The sequence below is a fragment of the Patagioenas fasciata genome, chromosome Z (genome assembly GCF_037038585.1).
Source record: "Patagioenas fasciata isolate bPatFas1 chromosome Z, bPatFas1.hap1, whole genome shotgun sequence".
NCBI lineage: Eukaryota > Metazoa > Chordata > Aves > Columbiformes > Columbidae > Patagioenas > Patagioenas fasciata.
The window spans coordinates 75,061,267-75,080,329 of NC_092560.1; the positions used below are offsets into that span (position 1 = coordinate 75,061,267).

Genomic DNA, 19,063 nt, shown 5'->3' on the forward strand with positions numbered 1-19,063 from the left:
GACTCTGGGATGCATCTCATCAGATTCCATAGACTTATGTATGTTCAGGTTACTCAGGTGGTCATGAACCTGATCTTCACTTACAGTAGGAGGGACTTTGCTCCTCCAGTGCATTCCATCCACTCAAGAGATGTGGAAGGAGAAATCGCCAGTGAAGACTCAGGCAAAAAAGTTGTTAAGTACTTCAACCTATCCCCTTGTCCATTGTTAGCAGTTTGCCAGTTGTGTTCATTGGAGGGGAATATGCTTTCTCTGACCTTCCTTTTCTGACTGACATACCTATAGAAGCCCTTCTTGTTATTCTCTTTGTCCCTTGCCAAGTTCAGCTTCAGCGGCCCCAATCCTTACACAATGGAGCAATATCCCTATGCTCTTCCCAGGATACCCATCCCTGCTTCCACTGCCTGTGCATTTTTCTTGCCCTTTAGTGACCAGCAGGTCTCGACTTGTCCATACCAGTCCCTTGCCTTCCTTTCCTGATTTCTTACACCTGGGGATCAAGAGCTCTTGTGCTCTGTGGAAAGTGTCCTTAAATATCCGCTCCCTTGTCCCTGAGGGCAGTTTCCCAGGTGGTCCTGTTGACTGACTCCTTGAAGAGCTGTGAGTTTGCTTTCCTAAAATTCAGAGTTCTGACTTTACCCTTTGCCTGACCCACCTCCCTCAGGACTGTGAACTCCATCAGTGCATGACCATTGCAGCCCAGGCTGCCTCCAATCTTGACGTCAGCAATGAGCTTGCTTAAATTGGTGACCATCTGGTCCAGTATCACATCTCCTCCGGTAGAACTGTCTATTACCTGGCTGAAAAGTTATCCTCTATGCACTCCAGGGTCTCCTGGATCGCCTACAGCTCCCTATGTTACTTTTTGAGCAGATGCTGGGCTGGTTGAAGTCACCCAGCAGGGCAAGAGCCTGCGAGTGCAATGCCTCCTGTAGCTGGGATAAGAAGGCTTCATCAATTGTCTCTCCCTGATTGAATGGCCTGTAGTAAACACCAACCACAAAGTTTCCTTTGTTGCCTTGGTGTCTGATTCTCACCCATAAGCTTTCAACCTGTTTGTGGCTATTCTTTGGAAACAGCTCTTCACACTCTATCCATCTCTTGATATAGAGGGCAAACCCTCCACTCTTCCTTCCTTTCCTGTCCCTTCTGAACAGCCTGTAGCCATTGATAACCTCACTCCCATCATGGGATTTGTCCCATCAAGTTTCAGTAATGGCCACTAGATAGTTACTAATGTCCTTCACCTTCTTCCAACATATCTGTCTGCAACTGGAAGGATAGAGGCAAAAATAACCTGTGATCCAGTTTCATTTAAGAACCATATCAAGGTCTCTTCTGATCTCCCTTGGACTAGGTGTTGCAGCTGCATTGTCACCCACATGGAAGAGCAGTAATGGGTAACAGTCCAAGGGCAGTACCAGGCTAGGAAGTTTCCTAGTGGTGTCCTTAACCCAGGTCCCAGGGAGCCAGCAGAATTCCCTAAGAGAAGAGTCTGTCCAGTATATTATAGACCCTTTGCTCCCCTCAGAATGGAGTCACCCACAACTATAAACTGTCTTTCCTTCCTTGTGGAGAAGCCTGCGATACAACGGTTATGCCTTTCTGTCCTTGGCAACACCTCTGGTGTAGGTGGACCCGGTTGGCTGGCCTTCCACATCCAGAGCCTCATACATGTTGCACAGAGGCACCTGGGAAGCCAAGATGGGCAAGGAGGGGGCTTATCTGCCACCCTAAGGATGGACTTGCCTCCATTCACTCCTTTCCTTGAAGTTACTTTCTGCCTGGTGAGGGGAAGACACAGGATCCCCTTGATCTTGGTAGTTTTGTTGTTGTTTTTATTGCTGTTGGTTGGTAATGTGTTTGTTTGTTTGTTTGTTTTCTGGTGGATGTTCCTGTTTATGTCTTGGTGAGGGCAGAGCATGGTTCCAGCAGTCTTATCTTTCTGTCAGGTGCCCTGATGTTCCTTAACCTGCCCACTTCCTCTTGAAGCTCTGCCACCAAGCTGAACAGATCATCTGCTTGTTCACACCTCATACCATTATTCTTATCACTGCCATCAGATACTGATGAAGGTTCTGGCGCGCCTGGCAGGCTGAGACCTAGATGGGTGCATGTGTTTGTGGGAGCTCTCCCTGGGTAATTCCCTGCTCCAGTGCTGTCTCCTGCCCACAGCCTGCAGGGAAATACCTGCATGTTCTCCTACAGCACCTCCTCCTGCCCTTGTCTGGGTGCTTGCTGGGCCTTTTCTCACAATTTTTTCTTAATTTCTTTCTGCCAGGACTCATTTCCCCAGAGGCACCCACAATGTTGCTGACGGGACGGGCTGCACCCTGTCGGGAGGGCTGCTGCATAACCAGCCAGGGACAGCCCCAGCCTCTCTTCACAGAGACCCTGCTGAGAACCCTGAGGAGGAATGGGCACCAGTGGGCACTGATGCTGATCAGGACCTGCTCCTGCCCCTTGGGTGTTCCCCCACATCCCTGGAGAGAGAGTAGATGCAGGCAGGTGTTGACGAGACACTGCTGTGGGGCCAGCGCAGCCGGCAGGGCAGCCTTGCCCTGACAATGCCAGGACATGAGCAAGCGATGTGTTTTGAGCTCAGCCTTCACTCCCCATGCTGAATAATGAGCAGTGATTTCTCATTTCACCACCTGAAGGTCCAGTGTGCTTTGTGGTTGGCTCATCTGTGGGTGTGATGGGAGCACGCTGGCGTGGGCTTGGGCAGGTGAAACAGGGATGTTTTCACAAAATCACAGAATGTTTGGGGTTGGAAGGGACATCGGGAGATCATCTAATCCAACTCACCTGCTAAAGCAAGTTCACCAGAGCAGATTGCACAGTAAAGTGTCCAGGCGGGTTTGAATATCTCCAGAGAAGGAAACTCCACAACCTCTCTGGGCAGCCTGTTCCAGGGCTCTGGCACCCAAGGTGAAGAAGTTTCTCCTCGTGTTCAGATGGACCCTTCCATGCTTCAGTCTGTGCCCATTGTCCCTCATCCTATCACTGGGCACCACTGAAAAGAGTCTGGTCCCATCCTCTTGACACCCAGCCTTGAGATATCTATCAGCATTGATAAGATCCCCTCTTAGCTTCTCTTCTCCAGGCTGAACAGACCCAGCTCTCTCAGTCTCTCCTCATAAGAAAGGTGCTTCAGAGCCCTCATCATCTTTGTAGCCCACTGCTGGACTTAAGATCTACCACTTGATCTGGGGGAGAGAGGAGTGAGGCACACCTGAGGAGGTTTTGGAGGTGATTGTGGGAGCAGGGCTACAAGACCCTGAGGCAGACAGCAAAAAGGCTGGACCAAGGCACCCAGGAGACCACATCAAGCCTGGATGCGCTGCCTGTGGACAGATAGGCCAGGAGCAGCCCTGTGGCTGGTGGGATTCTTTCCAAAGAGGAAGTTTCTTGCACCACATATAATTTCATTACTGGCTGTTTCATTTCTGTGTCTGCATCTCTTCTGCGCTGGGCTGCACAGAGACCTTTCCCAGGCATCTCAGACTGAGTCCCACCTGGAGACTTCGTGCCAGCATGATCCTGCGAGGGCTGGCTCTGGCCTTTCTCCTGGTCCTTGCCCCTCTGCTGCTTGCACGGGGTCCCAAGGACTCTGGTGGAGCCATGGAAACAGGTAAGAGTGGGATGCACCTCTCTCTTACAGAAGAAGTTTTGTTATTCTCTCCCTGTACATTTGCTGTGCAGCTTTAGCCCGTTTAGCCTACAGTGGCTGTGTTGAGGAGGGCTGAGCCTGGAGTCTGCATCAGTCCCGAGACATGTGGGCATCCGTTGGGTTGTGTTGGGGTGAAGCTTTGTTTGGGGATGAAGGGCAACTTGCCTCGATGTGCTGGGGAAACCTCCACGAGCACCAGAGCTGCAATGTCCTCCCGAGTTGCAGGAGGTAGCCTTTTCTTGTTCCATGGTGAACAGATGAATTTGGGGTATGTGGCATTTCTAGGGTGATATGGGCAGAGTCCCTATTGCAGAAGAAGATGGTAATGGTGTTCAGCAAAGACATGAGGAGCAGTAAGATCCATGTGTCAGCTGGGGCTCCTGCTATCTCCTGTAGTCTCTGGGGTTGGAGGAACTGTAGTTTGGTGGGATTGTTCTTTAACAGCATTGTTCTTTCTCCATGCCAGGTGAGGGGGCACCTCCTGGGTCTCTGCTGGGCTCTTCCTATGGAGAATGTGGGCTTTCCTATAGAGACTGTGTGCTGTGCCCTGGGGTTGACGGTACCTGTCAAGGTCCTCATGGGGCACAGCAGGAGCGGCTGCTCTTTGCACGATGGGCTAGGGGGCCTGAGTTGTGAGTCATTGCCTCTGCAGGGAAATGGGAGCAGAAGTGGCTTCCCAAGTCTTTGGATGGGTCATGAGTCATGCTAACCACCACTTGTGACTGGAGGGATGCTACCCTTCCAGCGATGGGCAGCCTTCCGCTATCCAGGGCAGGGTAGACCCTGTTTCCCTTACTCAGCAGCAGCTCCTGCCCCTTCCTCTATTCACAGCTCTCCATTTCTTGGCCTGAGGAATCCCGGCTGGAGGAGGTTGTCGTGGGCATGGTAGAGCTTTGAGCAGTTGGGGGAGATTTCTTGCATCTGTGTCTGAGGAAGAGCTGTGTGGCACCGAACTGAGGTGCTGACCGGTATCTTTGACTGTGCTGCTGGTGTCTGCAGCAATGAAGGAGGAATTTGGGGTCTGGATTATGGATAGCCCAACAGAGCTGCAAGCTGGGGCAGAGCTTCTCTCCACCTGCAGCAAGAGGAAATGTCTGATGACAAGACAAACCCCTGCAAAGAGGGCTTTAGCTGCAGTCAGTGCCCTTCAAGTGTCATCAAGGAATCATCTCTGCTGTAGACGTGTGCTTTTTTCACTTTGTCTTTATGTCCTGTGTCCTTGTCGTTCAAGGATCGCCATCAAAGTCTGAATGACCCACATGCATTTTCTAGACCAGACCTAGACAACAAAGACTCTCGTTACTTGCTGATCGCCATCAAAGTCTGAATGACCCACATGCATTTTCTAGACCAGACCTAGACAACAAAGACTCTCGTTACTTGCTGACACTGCCTGTGGCCCAGTTCTGCTCACCTTCTGCTCCCCACTGAGATCTGCACGAGGCGGCCTCGTGCTGACACTCGCTATGTCCCCTCTTGTGCCTTGGCCTTGCCAGCTGTTTCCTCATGGGCTCTTGTTGATTTCTACTCCCTTAGGAGTGCAACCTGCTTGTCACTGTGTCCTCTTGCATTGTAGGTCATCGTCAGCCTCCTGACTGAGCTAGGCTATGTTCTTACTGCATCCTCTGTTCTCATTCTGTGTAAAGGGGTTTCTGCCTGTCCTTTGAGGCTGTAGAGCATCTCAGGGACAGCCAGCCTTTAGGATCTGTTTCCTCACAAATACCAGCAGGAAAAAAAGTTCCATTCCACAGGTGGAAATCTCTTCTTTGCAGTGTGGTTCATTTTCTGTCATCAGAGGCATTTTTCCCTGCTGGCTGGTGTCCCTGGTCAAATGCTTGGTGTTGAGTGGGTAGCCCCAACACGTCTGGGTAGGGAAGGATCCTGGATATCACCCTAGGGCAGGACTGTGAGGGTGTGTGAGCTCCTTCAGGGGCATTTAACAATGGGATGGGGGAAGATGTGTGGTGGGGATGCCTGAATAGGCACAGACTGAGCCAAGGGTTTCGGGTTTGTCAAGGCTTTAGGCTGTCGCATGAGGTGCATGATCTAAGGGTACTGAGAGGGATCCACCTCTGGGAGAAGTTTTTTCCTATTTGGACAACATACGTGGTCTCAAAGAATGGGGATGGTGGCCGCTGTTCTTTATGGTGGAGAGCCAGGGTGCAGGGTAGAGAAGATGGCTTGAAAACCGGCTACCAGATAAGGGAAGTGTGGTGATACCCATTTTCTGGTGTAAGGGAGTGCAACCACAGGAGCACTGGTGGTATGAAGCAGGCAGTTGTAGAGATGCATGTAGCTGAAGAAAGGTGTTCCATCCTGATCAAGGAGATGCCATCTCCTACCCCAATGTCTTCTCATGACTTGGTTTGCACTGGATGAGCAATTCTGGGTGACACGTCTACCAGGCCAGGGGAAGGCAGGCTTACTTTGGGTGAAGTGCACAGAAAAGGCTGGGTGTATAGAGTAGGGTGTGAGCTTTGAGGCCAGGATGTTGGTACTGCCAGGTGCCTCATGGGACCAAGTCACGAGGGTGTGTAATGGGACTCTGTGGGGCTGGTGCACTCCCACAGCCCCTATCTTTATGGGAGAGAGCACGGGAAAGAGCAGCATCCTCCAGACAGCTGGATCCCACTGGCTGGGATCCCTCCACCCATGTGGGTTACTGTAGGCAACCCTCCTGCACTGCACCTGAGGCTGCAAAGAGGGTTAATGCACCGGGGGCGTGGGGGCTCATCCTGAGAGGTGCTTATCTCTGCCATCCCTCTGAGTGAGGAGGACCAGCACCCCTCTGGATGAGACCTCCTCACCCCTGAGGATGCTGCCAGAGTCCAGTGATCCTCAAGGCTTTCCCTCATGGCCTTTGCACACAGGTGGATGTAAAGCTCCCTCCAAGTGGGACCCCAAGCTGCAGTTTACCCCAAACCAGAGCAGCTACGCCGTGAACGATTTGGTGCAGCTGAGCTGTGCTGGGAAGTATGTGCCATCAGTCCCCCAGATCAGATGCATTTCCAGCGGGACACAGACCTTGTGGAATGAGACAGCCATCTGTGAGGGTAAGCACAGCCCCATGTCACCCTGGACCCGGGGTCCTGAGCTAACATCAGACCCTCCATGACATGGTCATTCCTCAGCACCTCCTGGGTGACAGTCCAGGAACAGGGCACCTGGATGCCTCAGCTTTCCCCCTGTCCTGACAGTGCTGGGGCACCTTTTATCTCAGCACCTTGTCTCACTGCCTGTCCCCACAGCAGTCAGGGCAGCAGAGTGTGGACACTCATTCTTGGCACAACCGAGAGCAATGCTCAGTCAGCAACAAGCGGACGAGGAGCACAGCGGCAGTTACAGTAAGTTCTGCTGCAGAGCACAGATCAAGGAGAGAAGAGGGGCAGACCTGGCACCAGGCAAATCCGTGGATAGGCAGAGGGACTGCCCAGAAACCGACTGATCATGCAAGAGAGGCTGAGGCAGTGGGGGCATTGCCAGGATATTTAAACAGTCCTAGGGAGCGCAGGTGACCAGGAGTGCAGGCAAACAGGCGCAGCGAACAGGGCCAGCAAACAGGGATAAGGCAGTTATGGCAGCACTTTGAACAGAAGGATGAGCAGCAACGGCAATCAGGGAGAACCCTGCCACTTCAAACATACGCTACAACCCGCTAGCAAGGAGCTAAGTACAGCAGGAGGCATGGTATCCACCCAGAGAAGAGCAGTAGCTTCAGCTTCCCTCATGGTCCCTCTGACTGCAAGAACTGCTGCAGCCACCCAAACTGAGCTTGGGAGGGAAGATGTAGCTGTCCAGGTCCCAGGCTGCAGAGTGTGCCTGAGTTTCTGCTTGGGGACTGATGGCGCAGCGAACTCACCTGTGGGTGATGTGCCCAAGTGAAGGAGCTGCTCAGCCTACTGACACAGCTTCGAGAGCTGGGGTCCAGACTGAGTAGCATGAGAGTCGGAAAAGGAGATTGACTGGTGGACTTGCAGTTTACCACCCCTGATGCAGGAGCAGAAACCAGCCATGGCACCATACACAAAGAACCCACTACTCTCTTGACACGGGGCTGTAGGGGGTGAGCCAGAAGATGGCGTGGAATGGAAATGTGTTACTGCTCAGGGCAGCAGACAAACACACCCTCAGCCTGCCCCACCTCCCCAGATGCCTGTATACAACAGTTACGAGGCCCTGAAATTGGATGGGCAAGCAGGTGATGCTGCTGAATAAGACCCTTCTGGGAAGGACGGGTCCTCTAGACAACCCACACCTCACGTGAAACCCAGCAAACCCATTAAAACCCCACATGTAAAGAGAAAAAGAAGGGTAACTGTCATAGGCGACTCCCTTCTTAAGGCAATAGAGGGCCTGATATCCCAACCTGACCCAACCCACAGGGAAGTCTGCTACCTCCCTGGGGACAGAGTAAGAGATGTGGCTCAACAACTCTCCAGGCTGGTAAGGTCCTCTGATTATTGCCCGCTATTGGTTTTTAATGTTGGCAGGGAAGAGGTAGGTAAAAGTAGTATGGAGCAATATTCTCCTGGACAACATGTCCAGCAAACAGCTGGATAAACACACAGTGCAGTGGGTGAGCAACTGGCTGACAGGCTGGGCTCAGAGGGTTTTCATAAATGGGGTTATGCTGGCCTGGTGATGAGTCACTAGTGGGTTCCACAGGGAACCATCTTAGGGCCAGTACTCTTCAATGTCTCTCAGGACTTGAAGTATTACTTAGCAAGTTTGCTGATAACATAAAATTGAGGGTAGCTATTGACACTCTGGAGGGCGGAAAGACCCTGCAGAGGCATCTGAGCAATTTGGAGAACTGCGCAATCACCAACCGCATGAAGTTCAACAAGAGCAAGTGCCAGATTTTGCACCTGGGACATGGCAACCTGGCTGTACATCCAGACTCGGGGAGGAGATGCTGGAAAGCAGCTCCATGGAGAAGGATCTGGGCGTTCTGGTTGATGACAAATTGAACACGAGCTAACAGTGGTCCAAGCAGCCAAGAGGGCCAACCCTTTCCTGGGTGCATCCAGCACAGCATTGCCAGCTGGGCAGGGTGATTGTCCTGCTCTGCTCTGCACTGGTGCGGCCTCACCTGGAGCACTGTGTGCAGGTCTGGGTGCCACGGGATCAAAAAGATATAAAGCTACTGAAGAGTGTCCAGAAGAGGCTACGAAGTTGGTGAACCAAGCCATATAAGGAGTGGCTCCGCTTGTTCAGCCTGGAGAAGAGGAGACTGAGAGAAGATCTCATCACAGTCTACAGCTTCCTCACAAGGGGAGGAGGAAGTACAGTCACCAAACTCTTCTCTTTAGTGACCAATGACAGAACCTGAGGATACAGCAGGAGGATGTGACAGGGGAGGTTCAGGTTGGACATTAGGAAAAGGTTCTTCACCCAGAGGGTGCTGGACACTGGAACAGGCTCCCCAGGGAGGTGTCATGGCCCCAAGCCTGACAGTGTTCAAGGAGAGACTGGACAACACCCTCAGACACATGGTGTGAACTGTGGGGTTGTCATATGCAGGGACAGGAGCTGCACTCGATGATTCCTGTGGGACCATTCCAACTCAGGACATTCTGCGATTCTACGATTCTTACAGACATGTCTGCAGCCCAGTGCTCAGGGGAGGTAGACAGGGAGAGAGAACTTCCCTGCTTGATGCCTGTGCCATCTTGGTCTGAACTGGCAAAAATGCCTGCTGGCCTGCTGCCTGCATCTCAGCTCTGACAGGATAGTTGGGAAGGATGGACCATGATGGAATAAGCCTCTGTCCAAGGAATGAGAAAGACACCAGAGTTCTTCAGCATGGATGAGGTTGAAGAGGGAACATCTCAGTGACGGTGACAGAGCACTGGAACAGGCTGCCCAGGGAGGTTGTGGAGTCTCCTGCTCTGGAGGCATCCAAGACCTACCTGGATGCCTTCCTGTGTAACCTCATCTGGGTGTTCCTGCTCCGGCAGGGGGATTGGACTGGATGAGCTTTTGAGGTCCCTTCCAATCCCTACCATTCTGTGATTCTGTGATTCTGTGATCCTAGAGCCTGGAGAGATCTGAGGCAGTGTTTCAGGGTCTTTTGCAAAACGTGTGGTAGGGAAGTTGGCAGGTCCAAAGGAAGGAAAGAAGGTGTTGCCCTGCATCATCATTGTGGAAACCACGGCTGCATGAGGTGCCTCCTCTGGAGACTTGTCACTCAAGTGTTTCTCTGATTCCACAGCAAGGTGAAGGACAACCTGAGCCAGGGACAGTGGTGGGTCTTGATGAGTGGCTGGAGGGTATCTCCTGGTGCAGAGGGGATTGTCCCAGGTAACTCCCTGCTGCAGGGTGTAGTGAAAAGCTAAGGATGTCCCTGGACACAGGGGTGGATGGAGGAAGCTCATGGATCAGTAATGGTTTTTACTTTGGGTGCACAAATATAGTCCCCTTCCAACAAGCCTTGCTGAGGGGTCATGTCCCAGCAGATGAGTGTGTCACCTTCCCTCTCCTTCAGTGGCTAGAGGGATTGCTGTGGATTGCAGGTGCCCACCACCTGTCCTTGCCCAAACTCACCACCTCCCAGTCCAACTAACATCCACTTTCACCTCTGACAGAAATATGTCAAAGGCCCTTGTGGGACTTAAGACTCCAGTTGGCACCAGACCAGGAGAATTACAAGAAGAATGAAGAAGTGGTACTGAGCTGCCCTGAGGGTTTCCAGCCATCCTTCACCCATGTCAGATGTTTGGGAGAAGACCACCAGCTCATCAGCAACTGGGATCCTGTTTACAGAGAGCTATGGCAGGAAAGGGACAGCAGAGGTAGCTGGATCAACATTCAGACCAGCGTGGAGTGCATTGGTAAGGGAAGCATCAGGAAATCTCCTGGCTGTCCCACTCTACCACAAACTGAATGATTTCTCATACAGAACCACCCACCCTTGCCCTGCCTTGTCACCTCCCATCCCAATTAACATCCACTTTCACTTCTAGAAATTTGCCAAAAGCCTCACTGGGACTCAAGGCTCCGGCTGGCACCAGATAAGAAGAATTACAAGAAGAATGAAGAAGTGACGCTGAGCTGCCCTGAGGGATTCCAGCCGCCATTCACCCTTGTCAAATGTGGGGAGAAAGTCCAGTCTGTAAGTCGTGGGCAACCTGTATACAGAGGCCCATGGATGGGGAAGGACAGCAGAGGTGACTGGATCTCCATTCAATCCGACGTGGAGTGCCTTGGTAAGAAGGGCATCAGGAGCTCTCCTGGCTGCCTCGCTCTGCCCTTTCTGAGCAGGGGAGAACAAGCTGTGTGTGCACAGGAGATTTTGGGTGCTCTGCCTGCCTGAGGAAATGGCAGGTGCTGCTGAAGGCCACGTTGAGGCATCCCCTGAGCCTGCCCTGTGCTTGTCCCAGGGCTCCAGCAGAGCCTTGGTGGGGATGTGTCTGGTGCCAGGCTCAGTCCCTGAGGGTCCTGTCAGGAAGGGTCTGTGGGATCAGGGTTGGGACAGTGGCCAGAGCTGCCCATGGCAGGCCAGGGCAGAGTGCTGGGTGTGCAGGGCTCCTGTCTGATTCACAGGTGGGTAGGAGGTTTATGGTGGAGGTGTGTGGAGCCACGGGGCTCCCTAGGTGCATCTGGCAACAGCAGATGAACAAGAGAGAGAATTTTGAGTGCCAGGCTATGCACAACTATGTGTAGTGGTGCTTGTGGTCTTCATGGTATCATTATTTTGGCAGGAGGACTGCAGATTGCAGGGCTCTGACTTCCATGTGCTCATCTCCCCTCCTGGTCTCTGCTGCATTCTACCACTAGAGGAGCTGCCTTTTGGGTCCAGGCTTTATTGTTTTCTCAGATGGCCCCAGGGTATTGTGATCCTCTATGAGGGATGCCAGGGAGAACTTGTGTTGATCTGGGAAGTCCTTTAAAACATGCTTAAACTCAGGAATTAGCTGTCCTTTGGTACTGCCTGGCTTGCCACGTGGCCCGTGATCCCTCAGGCCAGACCATAACGAGACATCTCGGGGCTGGTTCCCTGCAGACAGCTGTGAGCCTGGAGAGTGCGGGGATGTGAGTGGTAGGGGAAAGGGATGCTTCTCCTGTGGATCCTTACTCAGGGCCCTTGGAAGCAGCCCCATGCATGGCCTGAGCTCTCAGGATGTCCTGTACAGTCTCCTTGTAGTTTGTTGCCAGCCCTTAATGTTGCATGTATCCAGGCTCAACTAAGCGGCCCGTGAGTCCCCAAGGCTGAATGTTGAGCTCTCCATCCCTATGCAGCTTGGAGCACTGCATGGTGCCTCTGGTGTCTGGAGCTCCTGTGCCTCCTGGCCCCTCCTGGCAGGACGGGGGGCAATGAACATGGGGTCCTTTTTGCCCTCATTCTCTTGCCAGGGACATGGTGCAGGAGGGTGGCTCCTTGTGGTGTCCCACAGCTCCATCCCTCACCCTGATGTGCCAGGGAAGGGGATCCCCTGCTCCATGCCCTGGCATGCCTGGCAAGACCCCCTTCTGCCCTGCTGACACCTTCCCATCTTGTTGTTGCAGAGAAATGCCAGAAGCCCCAGTGGGACCCCAGGTTTATCTTTGAGCAAGACCAGGTGTTCTACGATGTCAATGAAGAGGTGATGATGAAGTGCCCTGAAGGATACTGGTCTTCTGCTACAGAGATAAAATGTATGAAGCTGAACCCAAGACAAGGCTCCACGACTTCTCGCAGCATCTGGTTGGTGAAGAATGTCACAGGCCTCTGGCACCCTGTAGAGGGGAACATGACCTGTGTGGGTGAGCGAACCAGCCACTCTCCCAGTGCTCTCAGTCTGTGCTCCGCAGGCAGAGGGGGCAGTGTTGCATGTGTTCTACAGCGTTAGTGCTCTGTGCTTGGCGTGGTCCAGGCATTGCATGAGCTTTCACTCCAGAGAGACCTACTGCTGACACATCCCAGGTTTATGTCTGCACTGTTTGCAGCTGGCACACCCTGCACAGTGCCAAGGGGGACAAGTCGTTTCCACTGTCCTGGGACCCCAGGAGCAGGAGAGCAAGGACCAGCTCTGGCTGCCTGATTGTTGGCAAGGTCATGGGTGGTGTGAAACGGACCAGTCTACAGATCAGTTGCTGGCTCCCCGGTGACAGCTGCAGAGAGGCCACAGGTGCCACCTCTTATGCTCCCACAGTCACTGCAGCACCCACAGTACCCTGGGAATGCTCCAGGGCCAGAGGAAGGGGCAGGCAGTGGCTCAGTGTAGTCTGGGAGAAGGCAGGTTGGCCTTGTCTGTGCTGTGCCGGGGACAGGCTAGTGAGGGAACAGTGGGGATGGCAGAGACTGGCTGCAAAGCTCGGAGGGGAAGGGAAGGGACTGATCCTCTTGCAATGCTTTGTTCCCAGAGGTCCTCCAGGTTGTCCCAGGGACCTTGGAGATTTCCAGTACCAGCATCAAACTGAACTGGACCTGCAGGCTCCGTGATGCCTGCCAGAACATGAGAGCTATGTGCAGTTTGGCAGTGCCTTCCTCCCCTCCCTGTGAGGCTGAAGAGGTGAAAGGAGAGGAGACACTACAGGGCCAGGCGGGAACATTCACCTGTCCCCCTCTGCAGCCCTTCACTGTCTACATTGTCACCATCTTACTGCCACCCCGCACAATCTTGTACACACGACACTTCACGACAAAGGAAGCAGGTATGTGTCCACTTACATGAAATGTAAAAGTATGCTTTAGCCAGTAGCTCAGCCTGATCATCCTCTTCCTGCAGTGATGGTTTGGGACTGAGGCTGCTCAGAATCTGTGGGGCTCAGGGAAAGCGGATGTGCAATGCCTGGAGTGTGCTCTGTTCAATGTCTCTTCTCTCCTCCTTCTTACCACACTGTTGCTGCTCCTGTTGCTGCTGTGGCTCATACACCTTTGTGGGGGACAAACCCTGCCTGGGGAGGCCCCTTGCAGCGTCTCCCCTGGGCCAGGAGCTGCCTGTGCCCTGCTCTGGGATCAGCCCCTTCTCGCTGGGCCAATGTGTGATCTCAGATCTCATCCTGCTCTGCTTCCAGTGCCAGACAAACTGGAGAAGCTGTGGCTGGATCCCAGCACAGGGTTCCTCAGATGGAAGCCGCTGCCCTCTTGCAAAGGGGAGATCATTGGATACCAGGTACCAGGGGAACACGGATTTCCTGCAGTTCCCCTCACCTTGCCAGGCACCTCCCTGCCTGAGCTCTGTGCAGACAGCCTGGAGAGAGGTGTGAACCCTCCTCGAGCAGAGCTCATCAGCTCTGCACTGCTGGTGTTTCTGGTGGGGTCATGTCCCCTCCTGTCCCCAGCCAGCAGCAGCAGCCCCTCTCTGCAGAGCTGCCCAGTGCTGGAGTGGGAGGTTGGTGCTGCTTCTCAACAGTTTCCTGTCCTTCCTCTAGCTGAACATCACATCCTGGAGAGCACATGATGGCAGCTTCCTTGAATTCACGCAGGTGCTGGTGAACCAGTCTGTCACTCAGTACGCACCGCCTCATCAGGCACCTGGAAGCAAATACATGGTGACAGTGCAGGGCCTCACAGCAGCTGGTGCTGGGGCTATGTCAGTCCTGGAATTTCAAAGCTTCTTCTCAGGTAAAGGTTGTTCTTCTGTGGGTCTGGCTGTGGTGGCCTCCCTGGGATCAAGCACTGAGCCTGGAGCTGCTTCCAGAGCTGTGTGCACACCCACCGTATCCCCTCCAAGAGAGAGACAGGGAGCGTGGGCAGCCTGAGAGCTCAGCTCAGCAATGGGGCTGTGGGGCTGGGTGAGTCCTGCTGTGGGGGGGTGCATGGCCTGGTCCCCAGAGAAGCTGCCTCACTTCAGCCCCTCTTTGTGTCTGCAAGAGCAGAATGGGCACCTCTGGTCTTCCACAGAAGAAGATGATACCCATCTCTGCTTTTGGGTGCATGGGGTCTCATATACAGACAGCAGCTGGGCTGCTGAACCTGGGTCTGTGTGTCCTCTTGCTGTGCACAGCCTGGTTGAGCGGGCTTCCCAACCCTTTGGTTGTGTGTGGGAGCCAGGACAAGTCCCTGTGCTCCAGAGCCTCCCTCTGCCCTGCCCTGCCCAGCCCAACTGAGGGCAAGGGAAGGCTGTGCCTCACTGCCTGCTCCTGCAGCGAACAGGACAATGGAGCCTGGACACATGTGTCTGCTCACATGCACACACCCAGTGTCGAGGTCAGGGCCATTTCTGGCACACGGTCCAGGCTGTGGCACTCACTCCTGGCTGTGCGTTAGTTGCAGGGGAGCCTCTGGGTCTATGGCCAGGGATGGCGGTCACAGTGGTGGTGGTGCTGTCGGTGTTGGTCCTCCTGTCTGCAGGAATCCTGTGGGCTGTGCTGTCCAGGTGAGTGGCAGGAGACTTGGAGTAGCTGCTCTTCCTCAGGCCGTGCTGTGCTGTGGGGTGGATGGGGATGGAGAAGATCACTTATCTCTGAGTGCCAAGGATGCACCTGGCTGGTCTCACTTTGTCTTGTCTGACTGAGGCTCACGAGCATATTCCTTGGGGTGGAGGCAGGGACTGTGTGTGCTCAGAGAGCCCATCCCTGTTTTTCTGTTGCTGCCACTGCTGCTGTCTGTCTGGAGTGCCCATGAGACACTGGGGGAGGGTACTCAGAGCCCCCCATGCCTCTGCCACTGAGTTCAGTAAGGTGCTGGCCTGTGTCAGCCTCTCCCCTGACTCAGGATTGCCCTTTGCCTTCCTAGGAAAAAGAAGACCTTGCCCAAGAAAGTTGAGGAAGACCATTACACAGGTAATGTTTCTATCACAGAGGCAGCTCTAGGGCTGGGGTTGGAGCTGTGTTGAGAGCAGGTCTGTACTGGGAGGGCCTGTCCCTCACAAGGAATATCTGCAGGGCCTTTTGCTGAACTGTGGTGTCTGCAGGCAGCCCAGCTGGCCTTGGCTGACCTACCAGAGCAGTGTGTCCCATATGTGCTGTCTCTGGCTGAGAGCACCCTCCAACTGCCCCTTCCAGTGACTCCTGCCTGGGGTCACCCCCTGGTGCCAGTGAGGGCTGGGAGCTGCCCCTTGTTCTTGCCCTGCCCACGGATGCAGCAGCTCTGCCCAGCCCTGTTGTCCTGCTGGTGTGTGTCCCAGGGTGTCCTGCAGCCCCCAGCGCTGCTGCCTGCCTGGGTCTGCCCTGATACTTCTCCTGCAGCCCCTGAGTCCTTCAGGCTGTTTCTGTCATGTCCCTGCAGAGCTCCAGCCCTATGAGAACCTGGATAATTACTGTGTGATCAAGGAAACTCTACTGGGAGAGGAAGATGCAGGTAGGAAATGGAGTGCCCGGCCTGTTCCCATGCATGGCCTGGGGATGGTGGAGAGGGGCAGTGGTGATGGCGTGAGCTCCCCATGCTGCTGAGGGCACGCAGCAGCCTCTGCCCGGGGTGTTCTTGCTTTCTGCAGGTAAAGGTGGCCTGGCTGGAAAGCCTTTGCCCCAGCCCGTGCCTGTCCTGGAGTCCTCACGGGACAGTCAGAGAAGGGAGAAGATGGAGCGGATGTTCAAGGTTCAGTGCTGATGGTGCTCCCATAGCCCCTTCTCAAGTCTTGGTCCCCCACCACTGGAAGCAAGACCTGATATAGCTTGTGCTGGGTTATTGTTGCCTGTTAACTTTTCTCCCTCATCATGCTCCAGCATCGTCTGATACAGAGCAGAGGCCGCCCAAGGCCTTATTCTGGTAGTCCTCCAGTGCTGTGGCAAAGCCATCTTGCCTGCATCCTGGTGCCTGAAACTGTCCCATGAGATTGAAGCAGCTCTATGGGTCTAAGCTCTTCTTTTCCCATCTCCATGTAGATGTAGATGACCTCTGCTTGAAGTTGGCCCAACAGTGCTGCCCTCACAGCTGTTCTGTCATATCCAAACAACCAATAAATTGTTCTTGCTTGCAGGGGCTGCCTGCCCCATGACAGCTCCCACCTGGTCATGGTTCTTCATTATTTTCTGTGTGGCAGCCCTGTCCCTCTGAATGAAGGACATCCTCCCATGAAAGAGGAGCTTGAACTACGCTTTTCCAGCCCCCAGCAGCCCTGAGGAAACACACCTGAGAAGCCATGTCCTCCCAGCACAACACCTTGGGTTCCTACTTTCCCTCCTCCCCATCTTACAGGTAACATGGTCTCAACTAGGCCCAGCTGGACCTCTGTGTCAGTCTGTGACCTCCCACATGGGTTTTGGTGCTTGTGTCCCATTTTGCAAGATGCAGTTGTCCCTGGCCCTGTTGGGAAATGTCCGTTCTGCAGACTTTGGAATCTGCCCCAGTGTAGCCTCCAGTAGCCACTGCTTCTCCCACACTGATGGATGTGGTGCCTGATGCAGCCTGGATGCTGAGGGACAGGCCAAATGCTGTCCTTCTTGAGGAGTACACTGCTGTTACATGGGGCAATCGACCACTCTCGTCTCCAATTCTGTGTGCCACCTGGGACACTTCATTTCCTTGTGTTGCCCTTGGGCACTCAGACTCCTGAGTTCCATGGGCTTGGATATGACATGCCGCTTATGGGATGTGCTTTTTATAAACCTGAACTCAGATTTGTTGTCATCTCTTGCTTCAGTGTCATCTGTCTCACCTACCAAACCTCTTGTGTGAAATTCCCTGACACTTTGTTTTCTTGGCTTGCAAATTTTGAGACCCCAGTGCTGTATTTCACCTTCTAAGAGCTGCAAGTTGTTCTTTTTCTTCCTACTAGCTGGTCATTTGCCTGAAGCCACTCAAGCTCTGTAGCTGTGACGGTGTGCAACTCCTTTCACTCTTCTGCTGCTGTCTTTCATAGTTGATTCCTATCAATCTTAATATTTGTGCTGATCCTGAGTATCCTCCAGGACCTCAGTGCCTTTTCACCCCTGTCCTGTATGAGGCGTAGTGCACAGCTACTGGGGCACTGCACCTTTGAGTCCATTTGGGAATCACAGTTTTGGGATTCTTAGATGCAGCACCACTGCACATATGAGGCTCTTCTGCCTGGAGAAGAGAGGACAGTCTGCTGGAGTACCTCTCAGTGGGGCAGGAGAACAAAGTTAGCAAATCTTGGAGCAGCAGGTGCAGGAACAGCCTCCATTGGCAGGAGAATGTCCAGGGGAAGTCTGGGGATGTTTCTTTGAAGGATTATGTATGAGGACAGCCTGACAAGAGGGACCAGGATGGGCTATTCCACCTGGGGGATTCCAGGAAGCCTTGGACCTTGAACACAAGATCTCTGTGCACTGAGAATAGAGAAGCAGCATCTCTGACACTGGTGGATGTTCCTTCTCCAACAAGGAAGCCTCTTGAGCTGGATGCCATGGTTGGTTTCTGTGGTTACACCTCTTGGAGGCAGTCACACAGACGTGTGCTGAGATGCAGTGTGTGGGGATGAGACCTTGATTCTGCCTTGGCAGTCAATGCAACACAGTCCTGCAATTGCAGGGCCAAGGCATTGTCCTGGTCTGCGCATCTCTGCTGATTGTCCAAGGATTAAAAGTGGCAGCTGGAGAGCTGCCAGCTCTCTTGGTACCTGGTTTTGTGCTGTTGTCTTTTCTTCTTGGGAACACCGGAAGCATCCTGGGTTGATGAGAGACCTCCAAAGTCTGCAAGTTGTGGCTTTTACATTTGCCATCCCAATAGTAAGGCTGCATATCCTGCATGTCTTCTGAGTTCTGGAGACAAGTACCCTTCCTGACACCTGAAATTAACAGCTGAGTGACAGGTACTTGTGCTGTACCTTTATTAGAAGTGTTGTGGTTTAATCCCAGCCACTCCCAAGTGGAATGGAGGGGGAGAATCAGAAAGTGAAAAAAAAAAAAATCCTGGGTTATGATAAAAAGTTTAACAGAACATAAAAGGAAGTGAAATTAAGAACTGTTCACCGCTTGTGACACAAATAGCCTGTTTGTTCCAAAGCAGCAGATTTGCCTACCAGTCATTTCCAGTTTATATGCTGAGCACCATGTCACAGCACAAGGAATACCCCTTTGGGCAGCCTGAGTCAGTTGCCTTGGCTTTGCTCCCTGCAAGATTCTTCTGCACTTGGTAGAGCATGGAAAGCTGGAAAGTCCTTGACTACCTGAAACAACCAAACCATCCATGTTATTATCAACATTCTTCTCACACTATATCCAAAATACAGCTACTAGGGAAAACAAAATAAAACAAAACAAAACAAAACAAAATAAAACAAAACAAACAAACAAACAAAAAACAACAAAAAACCAAAATCCAACAACCTCTGTCTCAGGCAAAACCAGGACCATATCCACCCTTTATTCTATACAATTTCTGTCAAGCTCAGGTCTCACACTACCCAACACATTCTCATTAGCCACTACCACCCTTTCCATCTTTTGATATAATACACAGATCTCACTCCCTTGGTCTATTGACCAGCCCCATTAAATGTCTGTAAAATGTCCCCAAATGTCCACAAAATGCCCATTGAGTTCATGTCCACGACTTTTGGC

The 19,063-nt window shown here is 53.0% G+C and overlaps 1 protein-coding gene across 1 annotated transcript; it reads left to right on the forward strand.

Annotated features, from left to right (window-relative positions):
• Positions 1–3,537: 3,537 nt before the first annotated feature.
• Positions 3,538–17,490, forward strand: LOC136115434 (uncharacterized). Its single transcript, XM_071802708.1, has 11 exons — positions 3,538–3,634; positions 5,527–5,541; positions 10,639–10,881; positions 13,019–13,309; positions 13,673–13,770; positions 14,030–14,222; positions 14,868–14,976; positions 15,336–15,382; positions 15,828–15,899; positions 16,036–16,136; positions 17,401–17,490. Exons 1-11 carry the CDS (start codon positions 3,538–3,540, stop codon positions 17,488–17,490), a joined length of 1,356 nt encoding a protein of 451 aa, XP_071658809.1.
• Positions 17,491–19,063: the final 1,573 nt, after the last annotated feature.